Here is a 16374-nt window from a genome sequence, read left to right on the forward strand (position 1 = left end):
GCTTCAAACGTTAATTGTGACTGGGGCAAAAACCTTATAGTGTGAAAAAAAGCCAAACATTTGGAAGAACATTTTAAAGTATTACTGTGTTGGTTAATGTTAAATAGAAGGGGTAAGTACATGCTATTCCCAACTTAATCTAATTTTTCTATTAAATTATGTTGTGAGGCTTCTGATAGCATCATCTGTTTTGGTTAAATTTCCCACCCTTACTTCTACAGGTACATCACACTCCTGTTGAATGCATTAAATTTTTAGGAAAATTACTTCTTTTCCAAGTCTGTAAAGAAACAGCAGATCCCCAAACTCAGAACGATTCTCACTATCAAGTTTAAGTTTATTCTCCTTAGAAGAAACACCTGCTGAGGCAAAAAAAATTTGCCTTACAGTAGCTGCAGTTCAGATCCCATCCAAACCAGACTGCTGCCATCCCTCAGTCTCCTCATGCACCCTGACCAGAACCAAAGAGTTCTTCAGTGCCTCCCTCTAAAACTGAAACTTAGTACCACCAGTGAAGGCTTCTTGATGTTCTTGTGCCCTTGTTTTGGTAAGTCCAGAAGGAGCCTTGGGTATCAGCGCTGCGTAACCTATAAAACTACAGCAATTCATGCCACTTGCTGGTCTCAGTAGCGTGTCTTGTACATAGTTCTCCAAAACTTAAGGCTTTATTCCCGAGTAAGTTGGATGTTTTGCTAGTGCATGTGGCTCTGTGTTAATTTCCTTCCTTCTGAAAGAAGAATTTAAAAGATTTTAAAGATTTTATTTTCAAAGATACTATTGCTCCGAAGATTCAGGAAGAGTGGGTTGTGCATGAAGACCTGGAAGGCCAGCTCTGATGAAAGCTGCAGTTTACCATGGAAGAGCGCGTCAGGGGTACATTCTTGGCAGATCAGCTTGGTTGTCTTCTCTCCTTCAAAGGGACTGAAACAGTTTCGGGAGCACATATGAATTGCTAGTACTTTTCTGTTACAGATGTAATCTCCCCTAGATCCATTTTTATCTTTTTATCTTTTTTTTTTTTAATGGACAGAAATACATCTTATTAGTTTGCAAATATCTACAAGAAAAATCTAATCTTGAGCCAAGAGATACTGAGTTTGATTAAAGCAACACGGCTTTTTAATTTTTGTAATTAGTTTAAAGGGTCTGTACACTGCTTCTTTACAGCTGTCTGCACAAGCAGAAAGCAATCAACAACAAAAAAACCACCAAAACCTTTAAAGGAATTTCAGTTGATTTCTTGAAAATTCCAAAGAGGAAGGAGTGCATTTTCTTCTGCATCTTGGAATAGTGGAGGATGCTTTTTGACTTATAGGTAGAGAAATTTTATTTCAGAGTAGAAAGGGACTGTAACTCTCCTCTTGTCTTTCTGTATCCTGTTTTGACCATAGCCTCAGTAATTCTTTATTAGATTTTTAACACTGCAATGTATGTCTTCATATGAAAAGAGAGATAATTTATAGAAAATATATGAGATTCCTGTTAGGAATATTCTTCTTGACAGCAAACGCTATTGTTTGTTGATCTTTCCTAATGATTACGAGTGTTCCCCAATTACTTGGAAGATTAATTCATTGAAGGGAGGCAGAAAATATCTCAGTGACAGGCCATATCAAGGCAGTTGCCCTGGTAAGGGGATCAGCTCAATTAAAATCTTAATTTTGCCTCATTTGTCTCAAGGTCACCAAATAAAAAGTAGTTCACTGGAGTAGTATAATTGTCTAGATAAAGAATTTATCTTCTTCAGTAGATACTCCGAACTACAGATAATTTAAGTAACGAACTTTGTGATCACTGAGCATATCAGTGAGAGTATATTTCAGATGTCTGAGACATGGGGCATCTTGTCACCAGATTTTTTTTTTTTTCTGTGCTCCTTCAGAATATATTAAAAAATAGTGTATTTCTTCAAAACACTCATGGACATACTTACTAGTTCTGTAGCAGATCCACTTACTGTGAAATGGTAGAAATCCCTCTTCAAATGTGTAAACCAGTGACCTTGTCCATGCACACTACCAAGGCTATTGCAGAAACCTCCGGTGAAGAGATACTCATAAATGTTGCTTGCAACACTCATTGAATTCTCCAGAAAGCCAGTGGCGTTCATTCAACTTGCAAAGTATTCCTGGCTGTACTCTGGAGTCCTACAGCTGACAGACTGAGAAGACGCTATTACAGCTATATCAGAGAAGGAGGAACTAAGCCATCTGCACTATTTAGATAGGCTGTTCAGCCCTGTATGTGGTATATTTATTACAAATAATGCTGCTGTCCCCCATTTTCCAGGCAGTCAAAAGTCTGTAACAAATCATCTCAGTAGGCACTCTTCATATTAACCCGATGTGAGCTGTCAAAGCCAATGCTACAGAATGTATTTCATTAAGAGGAGATACCTCTTAATAAATCTGTTTGCTAAGCACCCGAAAGAAATATGCCAAACATGCCATTCTGAGAGACATTGTGGTCTGCATTCGTTAGTAGAAATTGGTCTCACCCAGTGGATACCAAAATAGAGCTGTATACTTCCCATCTCAGATTCTCATTATAATGAAGATGCTGTAGCAAGGTACAGTTTGATGAGCGTGAAAACATTGCTTTTCAACCAACCCCATCCTTTTGCATACTTTTCTCAGTATAGTCTCTGGGAATGGCCAACTTTGGATCAGATTTGGTACAGCTTCTTTATAGCTAACAGGGTAAACACTTTTCCATTCACATCTATGGAGAGAATCTGTTTGAAAGATTCTTCTTGAAAACAATTTTGGTTTTAAGGAGATAAGCTAAATGACATAAGATTTTTATTTGGGCATCTCAGCAACATAAAATCATCAGGCATTTAGCCCTGAAATGGACCGGTTTACGTTTTTTCAGAATGGTCCTGCTAGCATCGCTGTCCTCACATCCTTTTCTTAGAGCAAGACTCTGAATGTTCTCATGCATGTTTTTCTTTTATATCAGACATCCTCTTCTACTGAGTTGGTACATTCACTGTGCTTTCTTTTTTGTCCTTGGCAACTGCTCAGTTTAATACCTTTTGCTGAAGACTGGATTTTCAGTAGCGTGAGACATATCTTGACTCTTTAACATATGCTATTTCAAAATGACAGGATAACATTCAACTGCTATCCCAAATTTCTACAAATTTTTAGAAGAGGACTTTTCTCTCTTGATAGCTTGTTCAGTATATGCTGTAAGGCAAACATAAGCTACTCTAGCATAGTTCTTAGATTCTTTGCTTTTAAAATTTTGTTCTCCTTACATTATATTTAATTTTCAGTTTTGTTTCAGTGGCTGATTTTTACATTTGATTTTTCTTTCAATTATTGGTTGTATCGGGTATTCTTCTAGAAGGAATGAAAAGATCGCATACCCGTATGAAAGAAAACAACTGCTGTATTGTGATTTGTTTTCTTTTCTGGCTAGTGGGACTGCAGTTAAAGAGACATGTGTGATCTTAGATCACAAAAATACGCTCTGAAACCTCAATAAAATGCCATTCATAAGGAAGATTTTATTGCTGTTTAGAAAATACTTTTTTCAGCCAAATGGTGCAGGTCTCTTGAGCAGAGTAACTGGCTGCGTGTGATCTGTTCACAGGGCGGTTGGCTTGTGCACTGGAGTTAAAGGTAAAAAGAACAGCACCTTTGGGACTTCTTCCCACGCTGTTAAGGCCAAATTCAACTAAGCCAGCATGTTGCAGGGAGAAGGAATCCACATTGAGGCCTAATCAGCCATTTTATAAATGTCATTTTTGGCTTTGCATCTGTTTGCTCAATTAACAAAAGCAGAAGAAAAGATACAACAGAACAAACTTATTTGTTGAACTACTGAATGCTTTTATTAAGGTCCTTAATAAATTAGTGTTTTTCTTAACAAAGGAACACCCATATCACTATCTTACAGATTTATTTCAGAGTTCACCTTGAGTTTGTATTTTTAATGCTCTTAGCTTCAATAAAAACTAAAGGTTGCAAGGTTTTAAGGTTAAAGGTTTCTTTTCTAGTTCAGTTGCCATCAGCTTTCAAAAATAATTCCAGAACTTGACATACATAATTAATTTGATATTTAATCTCTGAAGCCTGATTTTGAATTTGACATCAGTTACAAAATTACGGTAATGTATTCATTATTTTCATCACAAAACTTGCTTCCTAGTAAATAGATGCTGAGAATTTAAATAGTTGGGAAGTTACACGTTAGTTTTATTAGGGTTTTTTTAGCTGTACATTAGTGGGATGAACAGGTGTAGTGGATTATATCTACAAAACTGGAATTATAGATTAGTGAAAACATGAGGTGCTATAAATGTTTACCTGAAGTTTTTAGAGTGTCTTGGTTTTAGTATGTTGTATCTGGCCCTGTCTGAAAGCGAACCTTTGGTTTGCTTAATTTGATATGGATTTGTTGCACTAAAACGAAGACACTTCTGTTAATCTCTGCTGTTTAATCCCTCAGTTTTAGCCAGTTGGTTAAGGCACCTTTTTCTCTTCTTCCAATTTTTTTGAGAATACTAGGACAACAGCGTTTGACTTCACCATTGTTTGTGTGTAATTGGGCTACTGCCTCATGACTGGAGAGTAGCCTAGTTTATTCTGGGTTTGTTCGATCAAGGGATTAAAGGAAAAAGTAAGTCTGTTTTTCCCTGAAATAGATTAGTCTGATAGTGCTTAGAGCATGCATTTGAGACGTGCTCTCTTTCTGTTAATGTATTTATGTACCTTTCTCTAAATTCACTGACTGTTGATGCTGCATCATTTCACTCTATCATCAGGAAAATTGTTTCCATAAATGTGTGTTCCCTACTGATCGCTGAGAAATAACATTTCACAGGGGAAGCACCTGTAGCATTCAGATTTAGTGTGGGGGGGGTTGATTATATTTCTTGGTCTTCTGGTAGACTGAAGCAGAGAGATTAATAGGAGAAGAGAAAAACTTTAAAAAAAATTGTGTTAACCTATGATTACGCATTGTATGGCGAAATGTGGGAGGTGGTTGTGTTTGAAAGTTGACACATTTTACCTCAGAGAAGCTTGGACCCGAGTTTGAAGGCCTTTAGTTACTCCTAAAGAAATTATGTTTAAAGGTAGTACGTTAGTGCAGTTATCTGTAGTGCAGGCTGATAGCCGTTTCTGGTTAGAACTTGCTAATATCCTCTCATGAAACATGCCATGTAGTGTTAATAACTTGTGCTACCTCACTACTTGAAATATGTTATCTATAAACTTTATAGATATATTGCTAACGGGTCAGGTGATGGGGTTTCTTTGAGGTGTTTCTAAATGATAGGGGGGTTTGGGTTACATTTTTTTATTATATTGAGTTTCTAGATTCACATGCCATGTGCTCCCCTTTCCCATATCTTCCCATCAGCTGTTTCTGGAAGAAAATGTTAATGTTGTTTTAGCTAGAGTGAGAGATGTGGTGGCTAATGTGCTGACTGCATCAGGAAGCATGCGTTGATATCGTGCAGATAATTCTTAACACTGAGGAAAGACAATGACCAGTGTAGAGTTGAGATCTGCTTCTAGTCTTTGACTTCCACACCTCTTGATTCAGACACTGTTAGGCTCCTGTTCCTAAAATTTGGGGCAAGCTGGTTTCCCATAGCCTTTCTAGTCTTCATCCCTTGCCCCCTCCAGTGCTGATCTGAACACACACTTTGTTTTTAAAAATCAAAGTTTCCTAGCTTCAGGAAATGAAGTCCACCCTCCCCATCTCTTAAAGCCACTGTGGGACTTCTTGACTCACATACAGCAGACCAGTTAAATTTTCAGGGTCTGTTAATATTTTCATTGGCGTATGTTACCCTGTCATATAAATGGCACAGAACAGCGAGGAACAGTGTAACAAAATGATGGGAGATTGTGGGAGGAGAGGCTCACAAGCAGGAGAGGTAACTCAGTGCTGGAGTTTGCCAGCTGTGCATCCGAACTTGGTCTTTTAGCTTGGATGCAATGTGCAACAGAGGCGGTAATATTAAACCAAGCTGTTTGAAAAGCATAGTGAAATTATTGTTTCTTTTACTTAGTAATTTAATGCACCATTTTTTGACCTTAGTATAATGTTGAAGAATAATGACAAGCTACTTAAGAAGCTGTGATTGCTAGGTACAGCCCAACAAAGCAAAGGAAGAGGCACAGATAATGCTTACTGTTCTAAAAAAAAATAAATCCAGCCATACTAAATTCCATGGCTATCTTCAGCAGTGTGTAACTCCCCTGATCCTAATTTTTCAAAGCGTAAGATAGGGAACTTTGCTCAACCTTTGGCAACTTTCCTCTGACTTTGTCAATCAGATACCCAGTTGTGGTGATGGGACTGTGTGATGTGGTCAGTCCTGTTTCCTTCATCACTTATTTAGCTTCCTTTCATCACTTTCTTTTTCTTGAGGTTAAGCGATTAGGCTTTCCAAACGCTGCCATTATTCTCCGTCGTTTGGTGATCAACCACTGGTAAGGTGAAGTGAGTTTTGAGCAACTAAAAGCTAAAGCAAAACCTTTCAGAACAGGGTTTTTTCTTATTTTCAAAACAAAGTAGCATTTTGGGAAAGAATTTCTCCTTGGCTTCCTTCTGTTATACTTCCCAGAATGTAAATGTTTTTCTTTGTGTACCAAAACTACAAAAAAAAAAAAAAACAAACCCAACAACTCAGCTATGTCACTGCGTTTATGATCTTTTAAATTAGTAAATTAAGGTTAAGGATAGGGCCAGCTAAAATATTTGGTGGGGCAGACCTTAAAAACAAAGACGTGATGAAGGAAATGGTGGGGGATAATGTACTAGGTTGGACACTTCCCTGTGAGTTTTAAATCAACCCAACTCAGATCCCTAGCATCCCATTGTGTTGATGTTGTTGATTTTTTTGCAGTAAAAATTTCCTTTTTTTTCCTCACCCATCTAATCATTAACGAACAAGGCTGCTAATAAAGGTCTGGACAACTTAGCTGATTGTTTCCTGCCTTCCAGCACCTCCTTCCAGAATTTTTTCCCATTATAGTGTGTTTTGCGCTCTGACCTAAATTGCTGTAGTATTATAGCCTTTCAGATGGCTGCTCCATTTCAATCCACAAATGAATAAATGTACTCCTCTGTGTGCCTCATACTCCTCTTGTATACATCCCTCATGTACCTCTTAGGATTACAAAGTGCTTTGAGGTCTTATGCAATGATATCAACTTCCTCAAGGGGGGCAGCGGAGGAGGAGGTGCTGATCTCCTCTCTCTGGTGACCTGCGATAGGACACGAGGAAATGAAATGAAGCTGTGTCAGGGGAAGTTCAGATTGGACATTAGGAAAAGGCTCTTCACTGAGAGGGTGGTCGGTCACTGGAACAGGCTCCCCAGGGAAGTGGTCACGGCACTAAGCGTGTCAGAGTTCAAGGAGGATCTAGACGATGCTCTTAGTCATATGATTTAGTTTTAGGTAGTCCTGCGAGGAGCAGGGAGTTGAACTTGATGATCCTTATGGATCCCTTCCAACTTGAGATATTCTATGATTCTATATTATACATTGTAGAATCTAATATTTCATAATACAAGGCACATTGGCAATTTTAAAATAAATAATATATTACTTCATTGCATACAGTTTTCTTTGCATTTTTTTTCAGTAATGTTGACTATTGCATCAGTTTAACTTCGGTTGAGGAGCAAAGTGTGCTTTAAAGCAAATGAAGTTCATCTGTCCATCAGGATTAGTAGCTGCAGCAACAGTGGACTGTCCTGTGGGTGGTGGTAATGCTACATCAATGAAGGCTCGAGCTAAACAATCTTTCTGACGTGGCTGACTGACACATAGAAATATTTTCTGAGTACCTAAGTCAGATGAATAAAACAGCCTGTTTCTATAGCTGTGCACAAGATATTTCTTCCTAGTGCGTGTATTCATTAGGAAATATAGCATGTGTGTATACATTTTATCTTGAAGGTAAGCTTCTGTGGTGGTTCGAATGCATTCTAAATGTATACTCATAAAAACACTGTTGTGTGTTAGGTGCATAACTGTGATGGAAAAATATATTAAAATATAATTATAAATTCAAATTAACTTATGCAAATTTTCAGTTAACATTTTGTCACCTTTTATTTTACAAGAACATCATCTGAAATTATGCCAGAAAAGATAACCAGATGAGAATAATAGCTTATGTTACATTAACATGTAGCATGAAAATCCATATGAGGAAAGAATTAACAGCTATATATGCTGATGTGCATTACAGTAGAAGATAATGAGAGTAGTATTAAAATGCAATTTTAATTCTAATCCAACTAATTCAAGTTAGTACAGAAAAAAATAATTTCATAAAAGCCTTAAAAAATAATAGGGCCTGTAAAGCAATTAGTCTTATTAGGAAGGAAAGCTCTTCCAAAGGACTCACAGGTAACAAAGTGACTTTCCACTTTTCAGGGATACTTGAAGGTCCACTGGTTTTCTATTGCTTATATGAAATCTTCTCATTTGAATGTTTTTATTGTGCATTGTGATTATTTTAATTTATTCCCCATGGTGTTCAGCTGTACCTCATCACTGGAAATTCAAGAATTTCATAGAGAAGTGGAAAGGTGGGGCTTTTTTTAAGTGATGAAGCTTTGTTTCATTAAAAAAAAAGGATAAAGTCATAGAAATTAATAGTTATTTTCGGTGTCCAGATTGAGAAATACTATGGGTTTTTTTCAGCAGGCTTATGGCTTAAATTGGGCACCCAAAATCAAAGGATGTGAAATGATTAATTCTGAAAATCTTGGCCCGTCTTTAGCTGAAAGACTTTGGGTTTTATTTTGGATTCTATTTCCTTTTCTCTAATAAATTCCATTGTAACAGTACTTGGCATGACATAGTGAAATGGAGAAAGATTCTAAGCAATGGAAAAGATTTTTCACTTTTGAGTGCTAAATTTTTTTGAGCTGTACTTCAAAAAAAGTAATTATCTGAAAATTGCTATTAAAAAATGCAAAAGAAATTGTTATTTCCAAAATGAGTGGGATTCCTCACTGTAATTCAACATAATAAACATTCTCATTACATTTTTCTTATTTTATATGTGACCAGAACATTTTTTATTATTTGATTTGAGGGTGACTCTGAGAATAAATGTCTTCTGAGATGAGGTAGTTTTGCTTTTGTTAGTTTTATTATTGTTTCTGTTGGTTCCAGTGATATCCTTTAAAGCTTTATCTCATTGAACATGAACTGGCTCTTCAATTTTTATTAGAATCACCAGCATTCTTTCTCTCTCTGTAGTCCCATTTAAAAAAGATGTTTCAGCAGGAAGATGTACTTATAGTAGTATTTAATGTTCTGTATCTCTCAGAAATTCATGTGCTCTTTATTTTATGAGAATTCCATGTGCACATTGCAAATTGGTGTTTACTCAGTTGCTGTACATGCTAACACTAATGTTTTCTAGAAAACACTCATAAATCTCTAAGCTGTTGCCATCATTGTAATTAATTCATTCTCTTTTTGCTATCTTTAATCTTGTGCAGTTTTTTCAGTTTTAATAAAAATACTCTTACAGATGAAGGATTTCTTTAAAACCTTACTATCCCTTTGACAGGGTTATGTGCTATATATGTGTCTAATTGTATTCAAGAGTTAGAAGAACATTAAGTTTACAAAATGAACAATCATCAGTAGTATTTCAGTGTTCATAATAGCAACAGAACTGTCTTATTGAGCAGTGATTTGGGTGATTCCTATTAAGCTTTTAAGGTCTATTGATATTAAAAATGTATGTGTATTTTTAAATATTTTTTGAATATTGTTTATGTATATAAAAACGTGATTCTCTGACTTTGGCTTTGAAGACTGAAAGTTATCTGACAGAAGAAAGAGGATTCTTTACAGAATCGCAGTATGGATTCTTTACAGTTTCACAGAACTTTAATGGTGCAAATGTTAAAGGGCTCTGGGCTTGTATATGCTAAACCTTTTACACAATTATCTGCATGAACTACTGTAAAAATGAGAATTATCATTTGGTACCATACGCATTGAGATGAGATGTATTTTCATGCGTCAAATGGCTGCAAGCCTTTTATATTTAGAGATTTCAAGTTTCACGTGACCTTCTCAGTTTATATAGTTAAACAGTTGGGGAAATTTTAGGCAGTGCCGTAGATACCTGGATCATTTGGAAGGTTTATTGCCCAACTTTTGTTGCTTTTTGACATCAAAGGTACAGAGTGATAGTTGTATCCTGCACATGAATTCAAGTTTCCAAACAGTATGACAGTTATGAGGATTGATCTGAGTATTACAAGCACTAGGTAATTTCAAGACTTCCATCTTCTAACCTGCTTTAGGAAAGCTTGAGTTTGTCTCAGAATATCTACCTAATACATTAGAAAGACGTGAATTTTGGTTCAGACATAAGGTGGATGTCAATAGTATATATCCTTATAATTACTCCTTTCTTTGAAATACGCATTTTGTTTGAAGACGTTTTGGACCATGGGGGAGATGATCTACTTCAGACATATTTTGATGAGGGTTGTCGCTTTATTAATATTGTTGTCTCTTATCTAACCAGTAGGTTACAGTTACACAGACCAGTTTCCCAACAGGTGAATCTAGGTTTGCAAGTTTATAAAAAATAATTAATTCCCCTAATTTTAATTTAGAAGTTGAATAAGAATTCTCATGTGGAATTGAATGTGTTGGGCTTATATATTTTAATTTTCTGCATTAACTTAGCTGTACTTTCTATGTTTGTTTTACTGGACAGATAGAACAGTGTATTGTACAAGCTGAGTTGGTGCCAACATAATATTTCCAATAAGTTGTTTAATCACTGAAGAAGTCTGCTTTCAAACTGGGCAATGTGCCCATTGCCAGTGTGCAGCACTGGGTTAGAACAACTTAACAATTATATTGGTTGTGTTTAAAAAGCATCCTGACTCAAATCAGCTGTAACTGTTGGACAAGGCAGTTAAGTATGCCAATAATTTTTTAACATCATCAGAAAAGGGCTTTCTTTTTTTCCCTTGGTCTTTGGAGGCCATCAGCACTTTTTCACACTAATAGAAGTTTGTTTAGCACCAAGGAAAATTTGCTGTCTTTGCAATTTTCCCAGCTCCAGTTGGCTTACATTGCAAAAAGCAGAGCTCAGTGTTGAACCTACATTGTTTTGGAAGAACTCAAAGCATTGACTAGTCATATGCCACGTAATTTGAACACATATATCGCAAAGAAATATGTTCTTGATCATACATTTGTTATGAGTTCTGAAGAAAATATTAAAGCAATCAGAGTTGTTTGTGATCTGTTCTAAAAGTATTTCTGAAATACAGAAGAAACATTCTTCCCTCTCTGTGTGGATAACATACCAGATAGGAAACTAGTATATCATTCTGCTTTCTAAACAGTAAATTAGAGAGCTGTCTCTACTACTTGCATGATGTTTTGGGGAAATCTTGCAACTGAAGAATCTGTCTTTTATTCCAAAATCCAAACTCCAGGTATAATTATGGAGAAAAGGGCTGAGGAAGCAAAGCTAGCCTGTTTTGTTTTGTTTGGACTAAAAGTTTAGACTTAAGTTCTCTGTGGTCTGGAGGCCGAGATTAAAGGGTCTGTAATTAGATTCAATACTCCATGTGTCTTAATGCCCAGAAAGGCCAAACCCTGTCTGCAGGCAATGGTAGTTGCCAGGTTCATCAAAAATAATTCATAGATGCAAGTGAAAAGGAAATTATGCACGCTTTCTGAAATAGTTTGTTCTTACTTGCTCTGTCTTGTTTCTGTAAAAAGAAAGGATAGGAAATCCCTCAAAATATCTAGTAAACAAGTAGAACTTGAGGTTGAAAAGAAATAGTTTTACTTCTGGAAACAGATTGCCTAGATCTTGTAGGTAGTCCTCTATATTCAAGTCATGTTTCATTAGTTTTTCCTTTTGATCCTCCTATTTTCCTTACATTAGATATAATGGTACCCAAAGCAAAATAGGCTATTAAATGTCTGCATTTTTTTATATGTACATGTGTGTATGAACAGTGAAAAGATTTCTACGTAGCACATACCACATAGTCACAAGAGGGCAGGTGCATCTTTTGATTAGTAGTTTATACCAAATAATAATTAAGGTTTTTCTTTCAGAAATTTCCACATTTAGGTTAATGGTAATGAGCAAAATGAAGCATCCTTTTGGCTGAATTAGCAGCTGAGGGTAACACTTGAGGATGAGTTCGGTGTTGGTGACCTTCTGCAAACAAAGTGATGGTACTTGAGGGTTCCACTCTTCCCCAGTCCAGCTGCCCAGTGCTGGAGCTGATGGGAAGCGTGCTCTGGACCACGCTCTGAGTGCTCTTCTCTTTTACAGGCAAGTTAAAGATCAAAATAAGAAAGTAGCAAATCTGAAGCACAAAGAGCAAGTGGAGAAAAAGAAGAGTGCACAGATGCTGGAGGAGGCCAGGAGACGAGAGGATAATCTTAATGACAGCTCCCAACAGCTTCAGGTAACATGGGAATTGAATTAAAGCCATGTGGCCAATCAGCCAGGCTTAGCTACCTCGCTCTCCGCTGTACCCCCCAATCCATTTTCATAGCTGTTACCTAAGAAATTTGTTACTGATTGTTTAAAAGGGCACATCTATCCCAGAGCACTTCAAAGCAAGCAGCCTCTCTCAGTTGACTTTGTAGCTTACCCCATTTTCATAAAAGGGAAAAACAGTTTTAACTGTCAACTCAGTTATGAAGTGCATCATTGAAATCATTTTGTCATTTCAGTGTTGAGATTGGTGGGGCACTTCTTTCTTCGCTGCTTTTCTAACAGCCTTTTTCTTTAGCTGTTTTGTGTATTTTCCCAGCTGGCTTTGCCTTATATTGGTGCCTTTTCTTCAGTAAATGAAAGATAACCAAGTAAGTATTCTTATGGTAAATTGCAATTATTGTGAGGTAACTGGAGGACTGTGTTTTCTGTGTTTACTCATCCTTGTTTCACAGTGAAATCCTACTCTACTTCATGAATTCTTGGTATGCTTACTAGTCAGTTTGCTTTATTTCTGAAATGATAACGTGCTGCTGCCCCGCAGAATTATCTAGTTACCTCAAATCTACCTAGGCACATGAAAGTCACCAGTATGAAAGCAAGTCAAATATTTCTCACTGTGCTATATGTTGATATTAGCTGTAGATGGTTTATCAGACAGTAAGTTTTCAGGTGCTGCCATAAAAATGTTAAACTATTGCCATGAAATAAAGCCAAGGCACCATGATGCTAGGTGAGGAGATAATAGGTATTTTGCCTGTGATTTCTTTAATTTACAAAAATAACTTTCCTTTTGGTGAGTGAAAATAAACATGGAAACAGTAATCCCCTTGAGAGCTTTCAAAATTATTTTTTAAATCTTTAGAGAGCAAGCCTTCTCATAGGTGTTGTCCTTTGTTATCCTAGGTTAAATCATGTTTCTTGTAACCAGCTATGTATCTTAATACATCTACAATGAAGACAGAATAAATCCTAATAGTTCACTAGCAAAGATAAATCTCCTCTTTAATTTAAACAGATACTTCTTTACTCTTTTCTGTGGAATTCTAGGGGGATGGTTTAACTCTTTAAGAACTTTTGAAAGAACCACAGAAACATGTGTCCGTGGAATGCTCTCAGATGCACCATTTTGTGGTTTTCCCCATCAATTCCAGTCCTGTATGTGCAGGGCACTGCAATAGTTAAGTTCCAAGTGTATGAAAATTATTTCATAACTGCAGACTTTTATAAAAGGCTGGGATGTGGGATTTCTACATCTGCTAATGGGTTTTGTGGCTGTGATGCTATGGCAATCCACAAGGCCCTCGTTATGTGGCAGCTTAAGTTTAAATAACACAATCCTCCTTGTATTAGTGAAATGTCTTTAAAAATTCCTAAAACTAGTACAATATTTGGTTAGATTTGTAATCTGCATTTGAGTAAATCTGTGTTTTAAGTTTGAAAAGATAAGTGGTACTTGACATTTGCCTTGCAATTATGTGCGTGGTGTGTTTATCAAATGATACCATTCCACAAGATCATCTTTTTTGTTTTGATGTAGCACTTTCAGATTTTAAGAGGTGTGGCTTTCTGTTCTGGCTTTTTTCCCCACAATTATTCTTTCCCTTTTCGTTTTTCTTTCTTTTACACAAATGGAATGCATTGGAAAAAGCCTGAAATTTGTTTTTTCTCAGCTCCTATTTGCATACTAAAAACGCTTTTTTTTTCTTTTTCTTTTTTTTTTTTTTTAGAAACAGTAAGTTATGTAATGTGTTTGTGCAACTACAAATAGCAATGGACAGACAGTAATATTCTGGTTACTGATCATTTAAGTCCTGTTAAAACTATTTAACACCAGTTTCTGATACTACATAAATTAGGTGGCAAAAAATGGTGCTGCTTTGTATCAGAGTTGTTTAAGGATGTATAGCTGTCCTTGCAAGGTACTATCCAATTTTTTACTTACAAAGTGTTTTAGCAGTAGAGAGATCATAAATATAAAACTATGCATAGCATAGTTAACATAATCTTACTCTAAATATTTCCTCTTTTAATTTCGAAGTAAGCAACTTATTTCTAGGAACAAGAGGCAAGTAACCAATTGTCTCTTTTGAGGAAGCCAAGTTGTTTAATATTTTTCTCTTTTTTTCCAGTGTTACTTTGTTGTAGGTTGGTGGTCTAATAGGGAAGCTAAAATTGGGAACAAAGGTGTCAAAGTGTATAATTTTATTATCTTTACATTTTTACATTCAGGTTTTCCAATTAAGAGATGTCTATACAGCAGTACATACTTTTTCCCACTTTGCTTATGTTGTGTTTTATTTTGCACTGGTGTCAGTTGCTTTCTATATAATTATATGCAAGTATTTCTGAGATTAAAAATAGACATTATTAAATGCATATAAGAATTTAACATTGAAGTGGGATGTGATAGTCAGCAATGAAATGTGTAAGTTATCATAGTATTAATATTACTTGATTTTCCCTAGTGCCTTTCCTGCTTTTGTGAACCTAATTGTCCTGTTTGGGTGGGCTCAATTTTAGAGAGTCTTTCCCCATATTCAACACAAGGCTGAAGGGAATGCTTTCATTCACAGATGAAAAAGGTCTGTATGCTCTAATGAAAATATCAGGCTAAGGTAAAATATGGAGTGTTTAATGACAAGTGACAGGTTCAATAAAAACTCCTTCCTTTAGAAGAGCCCTCTGCTTGTAGACTCCCTCTCTCAAGGACTGCAACGTTTTGGTTTCCTGGAAGTAAAATTTACCCAGGACCACATTTCAATTTGTTAGTTATGGAGACCTGTCTTCTCCATAGACTCTAAGGGGCACTGCCTTCTAATCGATTAAAAAAAGAAATTAAACCTGAGAGGAACGTAGATTTTTTTTTTTTTTTTTTTTTTTTTTTTTTTTTTATGCAACCATTGTTGGCTTTGGGGTCAGGACACACAAGCACCAATTTCAGATAATTTTGGTCTTGGTGGTTTTGGCTGGAATTAATAATAAGACATTATGAAATGCTTAAAAATATATGATCTGCATGTTCTTCGGTTGACCGTCTGCAATCCAGTCAAATAAACACGCTCCCAAGCACATACTCCACTCCTCCTCTCTCTGTCCCTAACAGGCATGTGGTTTCTTTCTTCCTGAGTCCAGTAACAAAATGTTCGTTTATTCAGAGAGCTCTGATGATGGAAATTTGGTATTTTGGGGAGTGGGGGAAGAACGAAAACCATAATGTCTCAATTCTAGTGAGATGGATAAATGGCTTTCCAAATTTGTCTTTTCCTCCTGGGTTCCCTTAAACCACAACTCTCCAGAGATCTGAGAGGTTAACGAGTGTCTGGTCTATAAGCAGGATAAAAAAAACAAGCTGTTGGGCTGGAGTTAGAAAATCTTTGCTTCAAGTAACTAAAGCTTGGCTATTGTGAAAAGGAATTGATATGCTGTCTTGTACTAGAAAGGTAACATTTACTGAAATTTCATTATATTTGAATGGGTACCTGGAACTGACATCTGCATGGTAGTATGCATATTTTCTTGTTCTATCACTCCAGCATCTTCCAGAGTTTTTAGGAGGAATTTTCAGGATATCTTGTGGCATGGAGTTGTGTACTATTGATCTGTATTGCAGCAGCTATCCATCAGTCTCTAATTGCTGCTGACAAACTGTATGTCCAGAAGCTGTGTAAAATATATTTCAATGCTTTAATGAATAACTGTAACACCAAGTAAATTTATTACTTTTTTCTTCTTTTTCCACACCCAAGTTTAGATAATTTAATGTATAATTCCTAATCCATGAATTATATACTCAAGTATATGTTGTTTGTTCCTTGTGGTTATATAATTCTTTTATCATATTGAACATTAAATAGGAAAAATGTCCTTCTAGTGGAAAGAAC

The 16374-nt window shown here is 36.2% G+C and overlaps 1 protein-coding gene across 10 annotated transcripts in view; it reads left to right on the forward strand.

The window, feature by feature from the left end:
• Positions 1 to 16374, forward strand: part of ERC1 (ELKS/RAB6-interacting/CAST family member 1) — a 309608-nt gene that overhangs the window by 158341 nt on the left and 134893 nt on the right. For all 10 annotated transcript variants that reach the window (XM_076341250.1, XM_076341288.1, XM_076341261.1 and 7 more), the window contains one exon: positions 12323 to 12458. In XM_076341250.1, the coding sequence (XP_076197365.1) occupies positions 12323 to 12458 (136 nt within the window). The remainder of the gene's footprint in view (positions 1 to 12322; positions 12459 to 16374) is intronic.

This window comes from Aptenodytes patagonicus, chromosome 1, assembly GCF_965638725.1.
Source record: "Aptenodytes patagonicus chromosome 1, bAptPat1.pri.cur, whole genome shotgun sequence".
Taxonomy (NCBI): Eukaryota; Metazoa; Chordata; class Aves; order Sphenisciformes; family Spheniscidae; genus Aptenodytes; species Aptenodytes patagonicus.